This window comes from Punica granatum, chromosome 8, assembly GCF_007655135.1.
Source record: "Punica granatum isolate Tunisia-2019 chromosome 8, ASM765513v2, whole genome shotgun sequence".
Classification (NCBI taxonomy): domain Eukaryota; kingdom Viridiplantae; phylum Streptophyta; class Magnoliopsida; order Myrtales; family Lythraceae; genus Punica; species Punica granatum.
The window spans coordinates 24,966,265-24,983,477 of record NC_045134.1 but is presented as its reverse complement, the minus strand read 5'-3'; the positions used below and the strand labels follow the sequence as shown (position 1 = coordinate 24,983,477).

Here is a 17,213-nt window from a genome sequence, read left to right as displayed (position 1 = left end):
CATTTCCCAAGTCAAATTTATAATCTAATCTCATTTGTCATTTTTCACAATCAAAATTAAAATCAAAATCAAAGTTACTTTAACTCTGAAACCAAATGCAACGTTAATATATGAAAACTAAAGGTACTATCTTTTTATTTTTTTGGTGTGAACCATGATTTCCGGAAGTCTAATTTGAACTCGACTAATACAGTCGAGCCGGGTCGGGTAGTATTTTTTTATTTGTTAACCGAAAAAGAAACACTTTGTATAATGTATAAATATAGTTTAAAAAAAACTAAGCACTTCGATGCTAATTCTAATATTTCACTGGAATTTCATTCACATAAAACTTAAACAATAATTACTGTAATTTCTAGATATTATATCTTATCAGTGTAATATTTTAGTACTATATCACATTTATCGTACATTAAAGTATATTTTTATTCTTATTAGTGCATCTCATTATATGCGCTTACTGCCCATTTACACCCTATCGTATGATGAATCAACTTTTTCTATTAATAACCCAAGAAAAACTGCATGCGTAGAGATTAGAAAAGAGGGTAATCCAAACGAAAGCGCACACATGCAGCATTGTATGATGATCGGGTACGAGCAGAAACGTTTCACAATCCCTATTGGCTATTGCTTGCTATACCGAATAGTCGTAGCTTCCGATTCACATACGGTTACTCCCGCCGATGTCCATATGCCCTTCGGTACTACCGCATGACCCCAATTTTTGATCTCATCAGCGAAGCATAATTAGCTCTAATAGTAAGCTGAGCAATAATGATGGTCCGATAATGGGAAATATGTGGCTCTTCTTTTTCTCTCAAACGGAAATTAATGATTGACAATAATTTATACTGTCCGAGAGGCATGCAGTGGCAATTCTTGACTTCTCCGAAATAGTTAAATAACTTTTTTTCTTTTCTTTTTTCCTTAATAATGAAAAGAATGGAACTTTCGATTTGGACTTTATAAAAGGGTCGGCGAATAAAAGATAAATAAACTTATATTAAAACTTCGGTGTCAATAATTTTGGGAAGCCTTGACGGTAAAGAGAACCCCATCCATCCCCCACCAACTTCTTTACTGCAGCAACTCCTCTGAGGCTGAGCTGCATGCTTCAGGCTCACAGATATCATCATCAGAATTGCAGAGTCTATTTATATGAATGCACTCCACCATCACCACCACCCTACAATTTCCTTCCTCTCTATCTCGATCTCGTCAAGCGTATCATCGACTATGTGAGCGTCGCCGGTGCAGGGAATGTCGTCTGGTGCAAAAAATTACCCTTCATGATGGATCGGGCCATGATGACGTTGTTTCTTGGACCAGGCTTCATTCCCCTCACCGCAAGTGACGGTCTGTCGAAGCCGAAACATTTTCCGGTATGTGCACGAGCCGATGGGTTAAACTTTGGCAGGGCTTACGAGGTATGGTATATTCAGATTTATCGGTCATATGAATGACTATGATGGTCTCGGAGCTGGGGGTTTTGATTCAGAAGTGGAGGTTGCCTCTAGTCTGGCAATGGGTGATGACTGCCTTGGAGGACCAAATTCCATCCTCCTACGAAAGAAATACGGCCATCCCAGCCGTCCTCGGACACTACAATCGATGAATATGTTCACGAGCCCCAGAGATTAGCTTGCGACTATCTCCACTTATATAAATATCATACTCGGCATATGTCAAGTGCTTGCATTGCGACGTAAAAATTGTAGCAATTCTTTTTCGGTGAGATCACGAAATGTCATTGGCCTATTTAAATCGCGATAACTATGTAGTGGACCGGACGTGGTGAGGATCGCGGATCAAGTCCATGGGCCTGCTCGAATGTGAAGCCCATCCCTTATATATTTTTTAATTAAAAAATGGTTTAAAATTCTTTTAATTTTGATTAAAGGTTCAAATAATAATCAAATAATTAATAATATATCAGACATAGTTCAGCCCCAGAGGCAGAGCTTTCTTCTATTTGAAGCCAACTGTCGAGCGAGAGAAGAAGAATCCCGACAGGGAATCTTCTCGGTTCTCCGTCGCTGATCGTCGGAAGCTCGCCGGAAGTGCCACCTCCTAAGTTATAAGCTCTAGGAGATGGCTCTGCAGTGGATGCTACTGACCTACGCGGTGGCAGCTGAGGCTGTTGTGGCGATCCTGCTGACTCTCCCGTCGCCGAAGCTCTTAAAGTACCGCATCGTCTCCTTCGTGTCCCTCATCCTTCAGTCGGCGCTCTTCGTCGTCCCCTTCGCCGGGTTTCAGCTCCTCGGTGAGTCTTTTTTAGCATCCTCTATGTATGAAAGTTATGACTGCTGAGTATCTTGATCGGGCATTCAGGCATTTCGGATTCAGGTTTTCTTTTTGGATTGCAGATCTGTACTGGAAGAACGAGCACCGCTTGATGTGCACCTCGGAGGTCTGCACCGCCGCCGAGAGAGATCGCTACGAGAAATCGGTGAGTGGAGTGTATCAAATAGTGTGCTCTCGAGTAGTAGCGATAATCTTCGTGAGGTTCTCGCCTTAAATATGCAACAATGATTAATTAGTACATTCAAGGTCTCTGCAATCAGGAGCTTGAGAGCTACAATTCTTCGGTTGAACTTCTTCCACAGTAAACGAAGGATCACAAAAGTGATGGCTGGGGCAGCAAAATGAACTGCGAGGATGATCTGTCCAGACAGGAGAATGAGTCATGCCTAGAACATGCTCGGTTTTTTTCACCGGAAAATTTGATGAAAGAATGAACCTTCCTAATCGAGCTCTACTTGATAGGTGGGATTTGGCAATCGTAGTCGATCAGCAATATTATGCATACTATAGGAAACTACGAGACGTCTGTGGCAGTACATTTAACTGAAATCGTGCAATTTTAGGTCGTTGATTCAGTGGCTGACCGAGCATATAATTAACGATCATGCTACTTTAAGCTCCACTTTGAGTTTCACAAGATGTCTCATGTAATCTTTGATCTTGCATAAGTTGTGTGAGTGCATTATTTTGTGGAAGAACTTCTTGCATAGGATATGGATTTATTACTTTTCCGATAAGAGAAAAGCAAAAGGCGGAGTAACTTTGCTGGCGGTTTGTCTTAATGCCTTATTGTGAGTTAATGTAGAAGTTCAATCTTTGGTAGGATCATAGGATGTGATATTAGATGTATCCTTACTGATTAGCGAATGCATTTTAGGACTGAAATCTGAGTTAAGAGACAGGAGTTGCTACCTCTCGATTGGTCCGGATGGTAGATTTCTGCATTTGTCTTTCTCATGCCCAGATCCAGGCACTGATTCTGGTTTTTAACAATTTTAGGATATCTTGGCACTATAAGTTAAACGGTGATCGATAAAAGTATCAGAATTTGAAGTTGTTGCTTTATGCAAGATGTTCATTAGTTTTTTGTATGTGAATGAATATTAAGCAGAGAATAGTCGAGTCTCTTGTCACTGGCTGTGATGCAGATGGAAATTTGGGTAAGTTTGGCGTCCATTTAATAATTATATGGAGCTAATTGGATGTATTAGATTGAAGTTAATCGATGGTCACGTGTCTCTGTTGTTTCAATTTCTTTTTTTGCTTGAAGTGTTTCTGTTATTTTAGATAGATAATTCATGACATCTTCCTTACTTGAGTCGTCCCTTTTCCCCTTTCTAGTTGTAAGGCATAAAAATTAACGAAACAGATAAAGATTCTGGGCAGAACAATCAAGAACAGTCGGAATGAAAATGCAGAATCAGTAATGCCTCTTGCAGGCAAACTTTTCTTTGAATTTTATTTGTCTATTCGATATGGTGGTTGAACTTTTCTTCGGTGGCATGCTGTCCAATTGCCCTCATAAAGTGAATATGTTGGACAGCATTAAGTGTAACTGTGGCAGCCTGCTGCTATTTCTTAACTCTTTTGACTACATATTTTGATTGGATTTGTTAAGAAATTAGTCTGTTGAATCCTCCTCAGCAACAGGTTGATTAGTGGCATAGGTGTTCCCCTTTAGCTTGATAGAGCATGAACTGTGTCTTATGACCAGGAAGAAAGGTTCTTTTGAGCTCTTGTTCATCTGTTTCCTTCGGATTGCTGATGCATGTACATCTTGTACTCGGGTTGTATTTTGCAGATCTATAAAGCCCAAAGGAATGTGATTTTGTGTGCTTCAGCGTGCCTCCTCTATTGGTACTGACATTCTCACTCAGTTTTCCAGTCTTTAATTATTCTAAAATATTCTTAATTTGCTATCTTAACAAATGCGAAACCGATTTGGTGGGTGCAGGTGTATCTATCGGATATGCAAATTCTACAAGAAGATTCAGAGCTTGGAGGAAGCAGAAAAGAGGATGAAAGACCAGTAATTTCTAATCAATGCCCATCGTCTCACCCTGGAGTTTTGCAGATACAAACGGTTTGCAGTGTACCTTGACGAGAACCCGATATTGCTCGTAGATATTATGTCTTGTCATTTTCATATTTCTCGTTCCTTCTTGTTTATTTTATCCTTTTTGAGCGAATTATGTTTGCTTTTGCAATAGCAGCATGATTCTCAAATATTTATTGACTACGCAGTTTGTGAGACCATATGATGGGATTCAGAACTCAAATTTACGCAAACTGACAGACTCCTCGGTGGAAAACCAACTGCAAACTGCAAATTTATTTACCCCGGCTCAAGCCAAAGAGCTCACCCTACATATGTCCTGGGGATTCGAACTCGATGTGGGGTTTTTCAAACCACATGAGAGTGAGCTTATAACCGTTAGGCTATCATCCATAATGGTCTGCAAATTTACTTCCGGCAAGCTAAAAAATAGGGATGTTTATTTCATTGTTGGCCCAGAGCCATCTCCAAACCTCAATGGTCCTCACTCGATATAGTCACTAAGTTCTACTTGAAGTCGTTTCTTTTTTAGATGTACTATGGGGTTCAGCTGAATACACCTATGATTAGATATCCAGTTGGATTACTATTCAGTAGGCCGTGTATGTGTTGCAGCAATGCAAAATTAGCTCCTGTCTTTGTTGCAATTTGCAAAATGACAACTGAACGAGGATCATTACAACCTCAGCAGATCTCTCACTGTAAGAAAATACAACACGAGAAAAATGATTCAGTGCAATGACATAAGGTGTTTACTCAGAATCAAGAGACATCATGTTTAATTTTTGCCCGTGCGATTTTCGGCTTACCTTATTTTTCGCTTTTCTTATAAGTGGAAAAAAAAAATGGTGTTACTATTTGGACAGAAATGTCCAGTGATGCACACCGGGCCGGGCCGGTCAGGCTAGTAAGGTTCCTGGGCGAGTGACGTGTACGAATTCCGGTCGACGATCATTTGCAGAGCCTTTTCCGGCGGCTCTCCATGTCGGTGGCGAGTGTGGGGACTCCAATGGAAACACAGAGCATCAGGCCCCATCCAGAAGGACATTGCGGCTCCGCCGTGCAAAGACACCAACTCGAATGCTGAGACTGCGGTAAGGTCCTATGCAGGGCCCATCACTTTAAAATGCTTTATCGCATGCTCGTGTGCGAGAAGTTCCCCTTCGCGTTCGTTGAAGGCACAGCGTATAGGAACTTTATGGATGTGCTTTGTCCCTACGAGCATTTGAGTGGAGAGACGGCCGAGAGGGATGTTATGCGCTGGTACGCCGAGAAAAGGAAATCGTTAAGAAAGAGTTGGAGAGCGCCCAGGGGGGAATCTTCGTGACGGTTGGTAATTGGAGATCGGAACTTTGGAGGGATACCTATGAGTGTTTGTGCATTTGCTTCCATTGGGCTGATAAGGATTGGAAGTTGCAGAGGAGGGTCGTTCGGTTCAAAGTTTTGATGCCTTGTTACGATCACTTGACCCCCGTAGCAGGAGTGACGGTAGAGGAAGAGGTTGTCTCGTGTTTGGCGCACTGGAGTGTCCGAGGGAAGGTGATCGGCTAGACTTTTGATGAGGCTTGTTATCATGCTAACGTGGTTGATTCCCTTAGGGTCCATATCGATCCTAAGGGAATGCTTGTTGGTAACAGTTTTTTTTCTCGGTATTCGGTGCTGTAATCAGATGTTGAGTTCGATTGCTGAATCGGGATTGAAGCTCATTGAGCCTATCTTTTTCAAGCTCCGGGATGCGATTCTTAAAATCAGGTCGCGCCGATCCAGAAAGAAGGAACTTCTATGAACTTGCCGAGCGGTACTACCAGTTGAAAACGAACAAAAGGTTGCGCATTAAGTTTCTTTGGAAATGGGATTCTATGTACACTTTGCTCGATCTTGCTCTTGTCTATAAGGATGTCCTCTTTAAGTGGGGTGTGCTTTCGGAGGAAGAATGGGAAAAGATTGCCAGCATTCATAGGTTCTTGAAAGCGTTTCACGAAGTGATGTCTTCTTTGTCCAAAGCGAAGCATCCCACGTTGAATAAACTACATCGAGGGCATATTATTGATCTACACTCACGTATTAGAGGCAAAGAATTGCTGCCGTGATTTTATGTTTGAATCCTTTTCGAAGCTTCGTAAGTACTGGTTGGACCATCATCTGGTCTTGTCATGTGGCGCCATGTTGGATCCTCAATACAAGGAAAGTTTTTGTGCAATACTGTTACACTAAATTATATAGTGATGAAGCCTCTGCTAAGGCGCATATGCAAAAGGTGATTTCTGTTCTTCATGACCTGTTTGATGAGTACGATAAAAAAATTTGCGTCTGCCGCTGCCCCTGATGGAGCTGTTTCAGCTGCTAAGGAAGATGCCGGTACTGAGATTGGAGATGTTAACTTACCCGAGGACTACAAAGCATTGCTGAGTCGGGAACCAGAGTTGCATCCTAGAAAGTCCGAGTTAGATTGTTACTTAGAAGAACCGAGGATAGATTATAGCAACAAGAAGATGGGTATCCTCGACTACTGGCAGAGCGATGCAACTACTTGTCGTTACCCAGTGCTTGCTGCTATGGCACGTGATGTATTAGCCGTTCCTGTTGCTAGGGTTGGCGCTGAATCTTCTTTTAGCATCCCACAGAAAATAGCGTGACCTCATGGGTTGTCACATAAGTAGAGGAACCTTCAAGTGTTTGTTTGTTTGGGAGATTGGCTGCAAGCACATGACCCTTCCACAGGTAATAACTGGCATATGCTCCTCTTGTTACTGTCACGATATACTTTTTGTTTGAAACTAACCCTTTAATCTCATCTCTTCCTTGCCTAGATGACTCCAAGATGCTTGCCTTTGGGCCTTATCCATCGGATGATGTCGAATCGGTCTACGATGGAGATGATGAGAATGATGATGAATCGATCTTTGATGAGGATGTGATGAGGATGACAATGAGGATGAGACTGACAATAATGATGATCGTGGATACTGAATGCAGTGATGATTAGTAAGAACAGCTGGACCAAAGTTGCTCTCTTTTGTAAATGGCGGTTTTTGCTTCATATCGGTTACATGCTCCAGATCAAACTTTCCGAATTCAGAAGTAGCTCACTGGATTGGATGCTAAGAAGACTTAAGTCTATATGTTGAAGCTTTTGTTCTAATGCTGTCTAATTTAATGGAACCAGCAAGATTTTGTTGAATCTTTGAAATATTGGCTTCGAATTTGAGCATAGAGGCGACAATCGCCTCTCATAGTAAATTAGCTGAACTGACTTAATCTGAAACTACATTATGCTCCATGAGTAAATCGAATACCTTATTTTTACAGAAGACAAGGTTGCAAAGAAGAAAGACGGCGAAGAATGTGCACTCTTTCAATTCCATTATGTGTATAGGGGAGACCCCTAGGCTCTTGCAGTATCAACATGATCCTGGAATCTTTACTGAAGTAGCAGTGTTTGTGAAACAATTTGACAGATCCGAAACTCGATTTTTATGAAACGATTCTGACTCTTAGCTCTTAGGTCGAAAACCCGACTGCACATGCTAATTCACTTTATGCAAGCTCCAGGGTATGCTTTTGGCCTGGAGTGATCCTCACTCGAAGCGGCTTAATTCAACTCAGAAGTCATACCAATATCCTCATTGGAAGATGACAACAGGCTGCCAATTCTGTGAGTTGGACTAGGGGTGTAACCGAGTTGAGCCTAGCAAATGGTTCAACCACAATTTGATGAAAAATCGAATTCGGCTCAAGTCAAGCTCAAACTGAGATTGCTAATCAAACCAGTTAAGCTCGAGTTAAACAGTATTTCAGCTCAAGGGACTTGCGAGTTTAATCGAGTTTATTATTGCAGATACATATTTAGAGTCATTAGGTCGAGTCCACATGAATATAGGGAACCCATACACTCCAAATCAACATTTCTTGGTCCATACTAGCCTAAACGAGCTCGAGTGCGAGCTCAGTTGAACCATAGCTCGTTTGCTTCACTATGGCTGAGCTTTGTCGAGTCACATTCGGATGTTCAATTCAGGCTCGATCAAGCTCGAATTCATGATAAAATTATCGATCCGAGCTCAAGCCTCCCGCATTCAGGCTCGGGCTTGACTCAATTGACCTCTAGATTATACTTAATAGAGGATGATATAAAATCATAGTTTTTCATTTATACTTCTTGTGCTTTAGGCATGTATCATACATATTTATGTGCTTTATATTTTCCTTTGATGGCCATGTACAATGTCTATATAATCGAACATATTCACCTCACCTTGCAAGTGAGGATTCAGTCATACTTTGCCATCTCTTTATGATATCAGAGCCTTAACCGGGTAACTCCAATTGGTTGGCTTGCTTCCACTTATCCCTTTAACTTGCCTATCTTCTTCTTCTCGGCAACAATGGCTGGCAGCTCTTCCTCCTCAACCCTCACAATTCTTCCCTCTTCTTCCTCAACTTCCACTACTCTTCCTTCATCCTCTCCAACCATACCTGTCAAGCTTAATGGCAGGAATTATCTCTATTGGAAAGGAATAATGACTCCACTGCTTAATGCATATGAATTGCTCAATTATGTCGAAGGCAAAGTCACAGTACCGAGCAAGACTACAACTGGAGCAGATAGAACAATCACACTCAACTCAGACTATCTCAATTGGCAGTCAATGGATAATTTTGCCCTTATCTTCATAAAGTTGGCGGTCACGGAGGAAATTGGTGTAACCCTCCTCTCTGCTGAGACGTCCTACTTGACCGCCATTGTTGATCAACAATGGCGTGACCTGAAAAAGGGAGACCAATCAAAGGCGAAATTCAATGACCCGAGCTTATCATACCCTACATCTGGTCCTGCAGAGTTTCCCAATAACCCGAGCTGGATACAAGTAAACTCTAGCAAATGTTGGTTGCACCTCTCAGTTCCTTAAGCCCGTGATCTCGCTTCTTTTGCTCCTGTTGATCGATGATTTTGATGCCATATAACCTCTCTCGAATTCCCTGCCAATATAACAATATAAACTGCACTAGACCTCATTCCTACAGTTCACACAGATTGACGAAGTCTAGTCCCTTTGATGCGTCGAGTCTATGCAAAAGCTTCGCCATCTACATTGTGGAAGGAGATCTTGCTTCCGTCTGACCCAACTGGACCGACATAAATCGCTGCCCAGTGTAGTAGAATCGCAAGCCTTCCCCGAGAAGTGGAAGATTATAGGATGTACATCCAATGGGATGGCTACCATAAACGATTAATAGCTCTGTTGATTTGACAAACAACGTTATATATGCATAAGATATCTATGTAACCGAAAAGAAACTACCAACCCGTGTAGTTGGGCCAGGTCCAAGTTCATATGAGCCCATGTTTGATCGGGCCCACTTGCAAGTTCGTTTTCCGGCCCAGGTGGCCCAGTAAATTCCCACCATTTCTCCCCTCTCCATCGCTCATTCCCGCCCCTCGAGCGACGGATAGCTCAACAGCCGAGCCTGCTGTCCACAGAGCTCGCTCCGACCAGAACCTCCGGCGAGCACACGATGGCGGATGATTCTCACAGTCGCGTTATGTCGGAGGTAAATGCAGATCCCGATGCCAAGCCGTCAGGCGCCGGTGACGACCACGACAGCCCCAACCCAAAGCGGCAAAGGAGAACGGTGAAAGCGCAGTGCAAGCACTGCGAGGAGATAGTCTCGGCTTCTATCGCGAGCGGTACGTCCTCCGAGGCTCTGCTGTCTCATTTACAGAAATGTCCCCAAAAGACGACGAGAAGGCACGCAGCGTCGAGTCCAAGCAGTCTGATGCTGGGACGGTGTTCCAGACCAGTGGAGATGTGATCAATCAGTATGATTTCCGTAAAGCCCTCGCCGTCTGGCTGGTCTGCCAGGGGCTCCCTTACGAGACTGTCGAGCAGCAAGGTTTCCGGCATTTGATGGGAACAGTCTGCCCTAATTTCAATAACTTGAAGAGGGAGAGGGCCGAGAGGGAGGTCCTGAGTCGGTACTTCGAGGAGCGGGATTTCGTCAAGTCGGAGCTCAGGAGAGCCCCGGGACGAATTTCGTTATCTGTCGGGATTTGGAAGTCGGGGTTCTCGAGCGATGAGTTTATTTGCATCACTGCTCGTGGGATCGATGATAGTTGGAAGTTGCAGAGGATATCGAGTTCAAGGCTTTAAAGCCACCGGTCGACGGAGTTCTGATAGCGGGTGAGGTGGCTTTGTGTTTGTCCCGATGGCAAATCAAGAAGAAAGTGATGAGTATAACTCTCGATGATGGTTTATGTAGTGGCTGTGACTCCATGGCTGATTCTCTGAGAACCCGTCTGCAAATTGACGGCAAGACGCTTTCTAGGGATGGTATATTCATCCAGGTCGGTTGCTATAATTATGTCTTGAATTCTATGGCTCAGTTGGGTTTGCAGCTTATAGAGTCCGCTATCGGGAAGCTTCGAGGTGGGCTTATGTACATCAAGAGATATCCTTGCAGAGAAGATGAATTTTATGAACTCGCCAAGAAGAGTCATCAGTTGGATAAAAGCAAAAGGCTTGCACTGATCTCGGGCGAGGTGGATGGAACTCTATGTATCCTATGCTCAATCATGCACTATTTTATAACTGTGTCCTGTTGGATTGGGGCCAGAGGGATGACAAGTTTCGGGATTTTGTCGTTTTGGAGGGAGAATGGGAAAAGATTGCCATCCTGATGAAATTCTTGGAACTTCTCCATACAGCCGTACCCGACTTATCGAAGACGAAGCATCCCTTCTTTACCACTTACCTGAAGAAAATCATATGAATTTACCTTAGCTTGTCAGATGAGAAATGGTCCTCGCACAACTTCTTCTGCAATACTGTCAGCGAAGCTCGAGAGAAGATTCGCAAGTGTTGGTTAGACCGTAGCTTGGTCTTATCGTTCGGTAGCATATTAGATCCTCGTTTCAAGAGTTCTTTCGTGAAATTCAGCTACTCTAAGTTATTTGGCGACAAAGATTTGGCCTCCGAGTATGCAAACAAGGATGTTGCTGCTCTTCATGGTTTGTTAATGGAGTATGAGCGGGACTAAGGGCCCGACTCTCCCCGGACGATGACGATTTAAGTAAAAATGCATTAATGTTTGAATTCGATGCCTATGACCTGCAAGAGGAGTATAAGACTTGAGTTTGAATCTCACTTGGATGATAGGAGGATCAATTTCAACTTGGAGATGGATATCTTAACGTATTGGAGTGGAAACGGCGGGTTTTACAGACATGGAAAGGTCGCCAAGGGGGCTGGGGACATTCTATCCATTCCCCTTTTGACCTTAGCTCCTGAATCTTCGTTCTGTGTCAGCAAGAAGTTGATGAATCCTCAAGGTAAGTCGCTGACACCAAAGACCCTCAAAGCTTTCATTTGTCTGGGAGATTGGCTATGAGCACGGAACCCTTCTCTCTCGGTAACTGATGCGCATTTTTTCCTTCTTTTCCTTAGTCAAGAGTTGCAGGGTTGTTTATTCTGTAATCCATTAGTTTTCTTCTGTTTCTTCTTTATATAGGCACCTCGCCATGTTGGCGTTTGGAAGTGATTTGTCGAAGGGTGACGAATATATCTCCAATGAGGATGATCACGACGATCGTGTTTGGTGGTGATAAATAATAAAGTGCCACAGAAGATCAGCTCGAGATTACCAGGCTGTACGTTCTTTCACATGATTTTGTCTTCTCAGCTAAAACATTCTAGCAATATCCTTAATTCACGACCTTCCGACACTACAGTGATTTGGTAGATTGTTTTGGCTGTAGGGTAAAAACATTCTGCCTTTAATTATGCTTTCTTTAGTCGATTATGCTTTCTGATGACATCTGCTTCTTTTTCCAATCTTGGTTAACGCTTTCGATCCGCTCTGCAAAGTTTTTCAATGATCCTCTCTGAATATACATGAACCTGTTCATCTGAATAGGGATTCGTTCAAACTCGAAAATGTTGATTTTGCCTTCCGGGTTCTTAAGCCCATGTAGACTCTTTGTTCACTTCTGTCGATCGATAATTTTGATGCCATATAATATCATCGAATTCCCCTGCCAATGTTACAATATAAACTACAATGCATCTTGTTTCCTACCTTTCATATGGATTGATGAAGTCCCTTTGAAGCGTTCAGTGTACGCAAAGCTTCCCCAAATACATTGTAGAAGACAATCTCGGCATCGGCCTGTGACAACTGGACCGACATAAATCCCTGCCCATCATAGAAGAATCGCAGGTCTTTTCTGTTTACATCCTTGATGTCTCCCCTCCACGCTTTCGAGCCTGCTCCGCTTGTTAGGAACTGAATCGAGCTGCAGAGTGAGTTACCAATATTACTTCACACACTTGATCATCGTAGCCTATTGGAAAAGTTACCAAAATTCCGATCCATCTTCTTTACCTATCCTTATCGCTAATATGCTCGAGGCAGTGGTCGTGCCCATTCATGTAAAAGTCGACACTGTTCGCCTGAAATCCATAGATGAACTCGGGGATCTTAGTTCCAGTTTAATTCGGAGAATCACAGATTGAGGGGCATGAGACGAAAATCATATGCTCACCTGCAGTACTGGAAGGAGCAATTTCACAAGTTCCTCTGTGTCGCCATGATGCCCGATACTTCTGATTGAATGGTGACCAACCACGATCTTCCACGAGGCAATTGACTCCGTCAGCGCCGACTCCAAATCCTATTCCGTGATTCCAAAGATTAATCCTCTCCATATTCCATTGTTACGACACTCTTTTACTGTCGAATCCTGTGACTCGGTACGTAACTCGATTGCTTCTCTGATGTAAGCCTTGCGAGATTTAATGGCCCGCCAGTCGTATGTGTGGCCCTTCGAGTCGGTGAAGTAGGATCTCACAAATGGGGTAGTATCCACGAAGAAAATTTCAGCCAACTCTGAGAGAGACAGAATTGAAACTCGGTTTACAGGTTTCGAGCCTTTCTACTACTTATCAGGAAGCTGAAATCATGAGAATCCTAACCTGCATTGACGATGAAAGATCTCAAGCAAAGCCATCGCCAATCAGTTTGCCTAAGCACGGGGCTCAACTGTGCCTCTGCGTCGCCTCTGTAATCATGGTTTCCTAGTACTGCACAGCGAGATCCAAGATCAGGCATGATTTAAAGTATTTAGCGAGAAAACTCGGAGGAAAATCGACGCGTTTAGTCCCGAGTAAGAGACTGGGGACTTGCCGCTGTACCACTGCTTCTGCAAGCTCTGTGCAGTGTAGACTTTTGTGAAGGACTCCTCAAATTCTGGATCATCCTCCCCAGTAAGACCATTGTCGTAGAAATTATCTCCTGTAGAAATTACGAAATCTATGTCGAGCTGCTCCCCTATCCTTCCCATCTGCAAAGCAGAAGTTTGTTTTCAAAATCATGCTCACTAGAAAAGTCGAATCTGCAGGTGATCGACGATAACGGAGATCATCGAGAAGTATTGAGCTGAAGTTCTTCTATTGGCACTTTGTTTGATACGTTGTTTCATGAATCCCGGGGAAATATCCATTACTGCAGGTTATATTTCCATGCATCGATCTACCTTCGAGATTGAGTGTCTTCTTATATCAGATGATTCAAAAAAAGCATAAAAACCGGGCCTCTGTGTTATCAGACTAGATCAACAGATGCCATCCGCGGTCGATTAACCAAAAAATATTGTTGTCCAAGAGCACCTCGACTTCTCGTTCGAAACTAAGTTTTTCTTTTTTCTTTTTTTTTAAATGGATGACAAAGGCGGTTTTTAGTAACAGTAGATTCAGTTCTTATTGAATTTAACTTTCTTTAACACAAAAGGAAATGAAAAATTAAGTTAATGAGTTAATAACCAAGAAACGCATAAACTTTTCAACATTTTAACAATTCTAACATGAACTTTTTTCTTTAATCTAAAAATATACAAACTTTTAATTTGATAACAATTCTAACACGACGTCAAATTTTTTGTTAATTTGGACAGAATCGAGACCACAGAGGGCGCCGACGACCCCAATAGGAAGGGTGGCGGCCGGAATCGAGACCCCCATCCCCAGGAATCTGGAGAATTCTCAAATTAAGGATTCTCCCAATTTCTGCAGGTGGAGCCACGACCCCGGCCATTTTAAAGGAGAATGAGAAAAGTTAACAAAAAATTGGGGTCGCCCCAATTAAGGTTGACGGCGCGCTGTGTGGCTCCGATTTTGTCAAAATTAACAAAAAATTTAATGTCGTGATAAAATTGTTATCAAATAGAAAGTTTGTACATTTTTAGGTTAAGGGAAAAAATTCATATTAGAATTATTAAAATGCGAAAAGTTTATATTTTTTTTATTAACGCAAAAAAAAATGGAAAAGCGACTAAGTAAATGGAAACCTAATAAATTTTCTCCTTAATCTGTCAGTGGATTAGCAGTTCTTTGAAATTTGCTGCAATGCTCCCAACATTTTTTTTTATAATTGCAAAATGATTCCAGTTGGGGGCACATGCGAAAGTGGTTGCCAACCACCTAGCCTGAATTGTGGCGAAATCAGAGCTAGTCTGGGGACAGTGGTGACCGGATAGGAGCCACCACCTCTAATCTCCCTAATCACTTCAATCGGGTAGAGAGTGGTAAGGTAGGGGACGGTGGAGGCTCCAATCTCGATCACTAATGGCCACCGAGATCGTCAATGACCTCGTCTATGGAGGTGGTGGCCGAGATCCACCACTCTTCATCTCCAATTTATGTGACTTCCTTATTTTTCAACTTTTGTTTATTTATATAGAAATTATAAAAATAACACAATATTAATATACCACGTCAACAGTGAAAAAAAAAGGAAAAATGTAACTGTCAAGTAGATATAATTCTCAATACTTCAAATTTTCAACATTTCTCCATTAAACAAGTTTTACTTAATTTATTAAGCAATTATTCTTTATATTAAATCTTAAAATTTCAGAACTTAATTTTCAACATTTAAAATTAAATTCATACAAACATTTGCAGCTAGTGTATGAAGATACATTATTTGCTGCGGGTTTTTTCTTTCGCATTATTTCGACTCGAAGCAATAGAAGATCTGAGAGCTAAAGATTTTTCATTATATATCAAACTGAGATATTCCCGACGAGAGCTTCCTTGAACAGTGAATGATTTATCCATATACTACTGGAAAATATAGATTTGTTTAATTTTTTAATATTTGCCATTAATTCGAGCATCTACTGATTTTATTTCATTTTTTTATTCGTCAATTATTGAACAATACAATAACGTCTTTTATTACATAGAATAATGTCACATCGATCTTAGTCAAATTATTATTGTATATTTACATATATATGTGTGTATATTATTATTAGCATATGTTAAAGTTATGTCATTGGCATTGTGGGTTAATGAAGGAACGTATGCTTGTTGAAGAGCTTCTGAGATCAGGATAGAGATCCGGTTCTGAAACATTCGATGAGAAACCACTCGATCTCGAAAGTTCGAACTGCAGGAAGCCGCAACCGCGGAGAATACTAATAAGGGAGAGGAAAGAGAGAGGGGGAGATAGGATATGAAGTACCTGAGAAGCGACTTGGGATTGGTTAAACAAGCCTCGGCGGCCCCAGTCGCCGACGACAAGGAAGCTGAGGGATCCGTCGGGCTTTGTCGGGTGGTTGAACCTTTGAAGCTCCTCCGCATTGTTCGGGGCCAGGCGGAGACAGCAACACAGTAGAATTAACAGAAAGCAGCAGGGAGGAGTAGCTGATCTACCGGCCGTAGCATCGCCTGCCATGGTTCTGCACTTAGACAGGGAGTATTGTATTGCAGAGGAAGAGGAGGAAGAAGAAAAGAGAGGTTGGAGCTGAGAGAAAATGGATTCTAAAAATTGACTTCTTGACATTTTTTTTTTATTATAAGGATGTTCGTATTCTATTACAATGAAATAAAAGTCTTAATAATTAATAAAGGAATACGGATAGTTTCACAATAAGTATCGAACTCTAAATTTTTTGATTATCGGCGAAAATATGCATTATCGCACTACACTCTTTTTTATATATTAATTCTTTTTTATTTAATTATTATTTTATTATAAGAAAGACAGATAATAATTGAATTTAAAAAAGACAAAGAATGAAAAAATCTCGTTGGAGATAATTGAATTTAGACCAGCAAGTTTCCAAACAAGATTACTATATTAAATGTTCTGAATCCATTTTTTCTTTTTTGTATATATATGGATTTAATTTGAGCCGAGTCCACCGAGAAAATGCGCATCCCAAAATTTTTATGACAATGAACAAATGGGTATAAGTCAAAATGAATATTCTAAATATAAAGAGTGCGAGAGAGGCTCTATGACAGTAAAAAAGTAGTTTTTAATTTTCAGCCAGTGAAAGTGAAAGATCGATCAATAAAGAACATCGGGGCAATCAACAAAACCGAGAAACGGAGTGAAAAGAGTGTAATGCAGTTGTGCAGTTCTAGTTGCACAGCTCTAATCTAATAGGTAATTTAGATTCTCAAGTGTGAAACTATTGTATCGCTATTTATACCTTTTTATTAAATTTTTTTTTATTTTTTTATATTAAGTTTATGAAATTTTCTTATAATCTAAAAAATTGAGAAAAGGAAAATAATAATGGTAAAAACATCTCGACTTGCACTCGGATGAGATGACTAGTTACGCAATAAGGAGAAAACGAACCGAGGGGATGAGCTATACAGCATGTGTCCATCAATTCCATGGCTTATCTCGAGTTTCCGTTAGGTGCACGACACTATTATTGTTCATTAGTCCACTTTCTTCCGTATGCAAAGCGTAAATTGCCAAATCTTTATTTGAATTCAAACTCACAACCTCATAGCTACTATTTTGAGGGAGACCAATGCGCACATCCTGACCA

General features: G+C 41.5%; 2 protein-coding genes and 1 long non-coding RNA gene across 3 annotated transcripts; 2 read left to right on the top strand and 1 right to left on the bottom strand.

The window, feature by feature from the left end:
- Positions 1 to 1,945: 1,945 nt before the first annotated feature.
- Positions 1,946 to 4,619, top strand: LOC116189159. Its single transcript, XM_031518706.1, has 4 exons — positions 1,946 to 2,266; positions 2,370 to 2,452; positions 4,109 to 4,164; positions 4,262 to 4,619. Exons 1-4 carry the CDS (start codon positions 2,095 to 2,097, stop codon positions 4,338 to 4,340), a joined length of 390 nt encoding a protein of 129 aa, XP_031374566.1. The 5' UTR covers positions 1,946 to 2,094; the 3' UTR covers positions 4,341 to 4,619.
- Positions 4,620 to 9,807: 5,188 nt separating this feature from the next.
- On the top strand, positions 9,808 to 12,176 carry LOC116189215. Its single transcript, XR_004152360.1, has 2 exons — positions 9,808 to 11,773; positions 11,873 to 12,176. It is a non-coding gene; the product is annotated as an uncharacterized LOC116189215 (long non-coding RNA).
- A 177-nt stretch (positions 12,177 to 12,353) lies between these two features.
- Positions 12,354 to 16,197, bottom strand: LOC116189213 (purple acid phosphatase 17-like). Its single transcript, XM_031518778.1, has 8 exons — positions 15,887 to 16,197; positions 13,547 to 13,703; positions 13,336 to 13,443; positions 13,123 to 13,249; position 13,087; positions 12,906 to 13,034; positions 12,746 to 12,813; positions 12,354 to 12,656 (listed from the first exon to the last, which is right to left on the bottom strand). Exons 1-8 carry the CDS (start codon positions 16,097 to 16,099, stop codon positions 12,443 to 12,445), a joined length of 1,017 nt encoding a protein of 338 aa, XP_031374638.1. The 5' UTR covers positions 16,100 to 16,197; the 3' UTR covers positions 12,354 to 12,442.
- Positions 16,198 to 17,213: the final 1,016 nt, after the last annotated feature.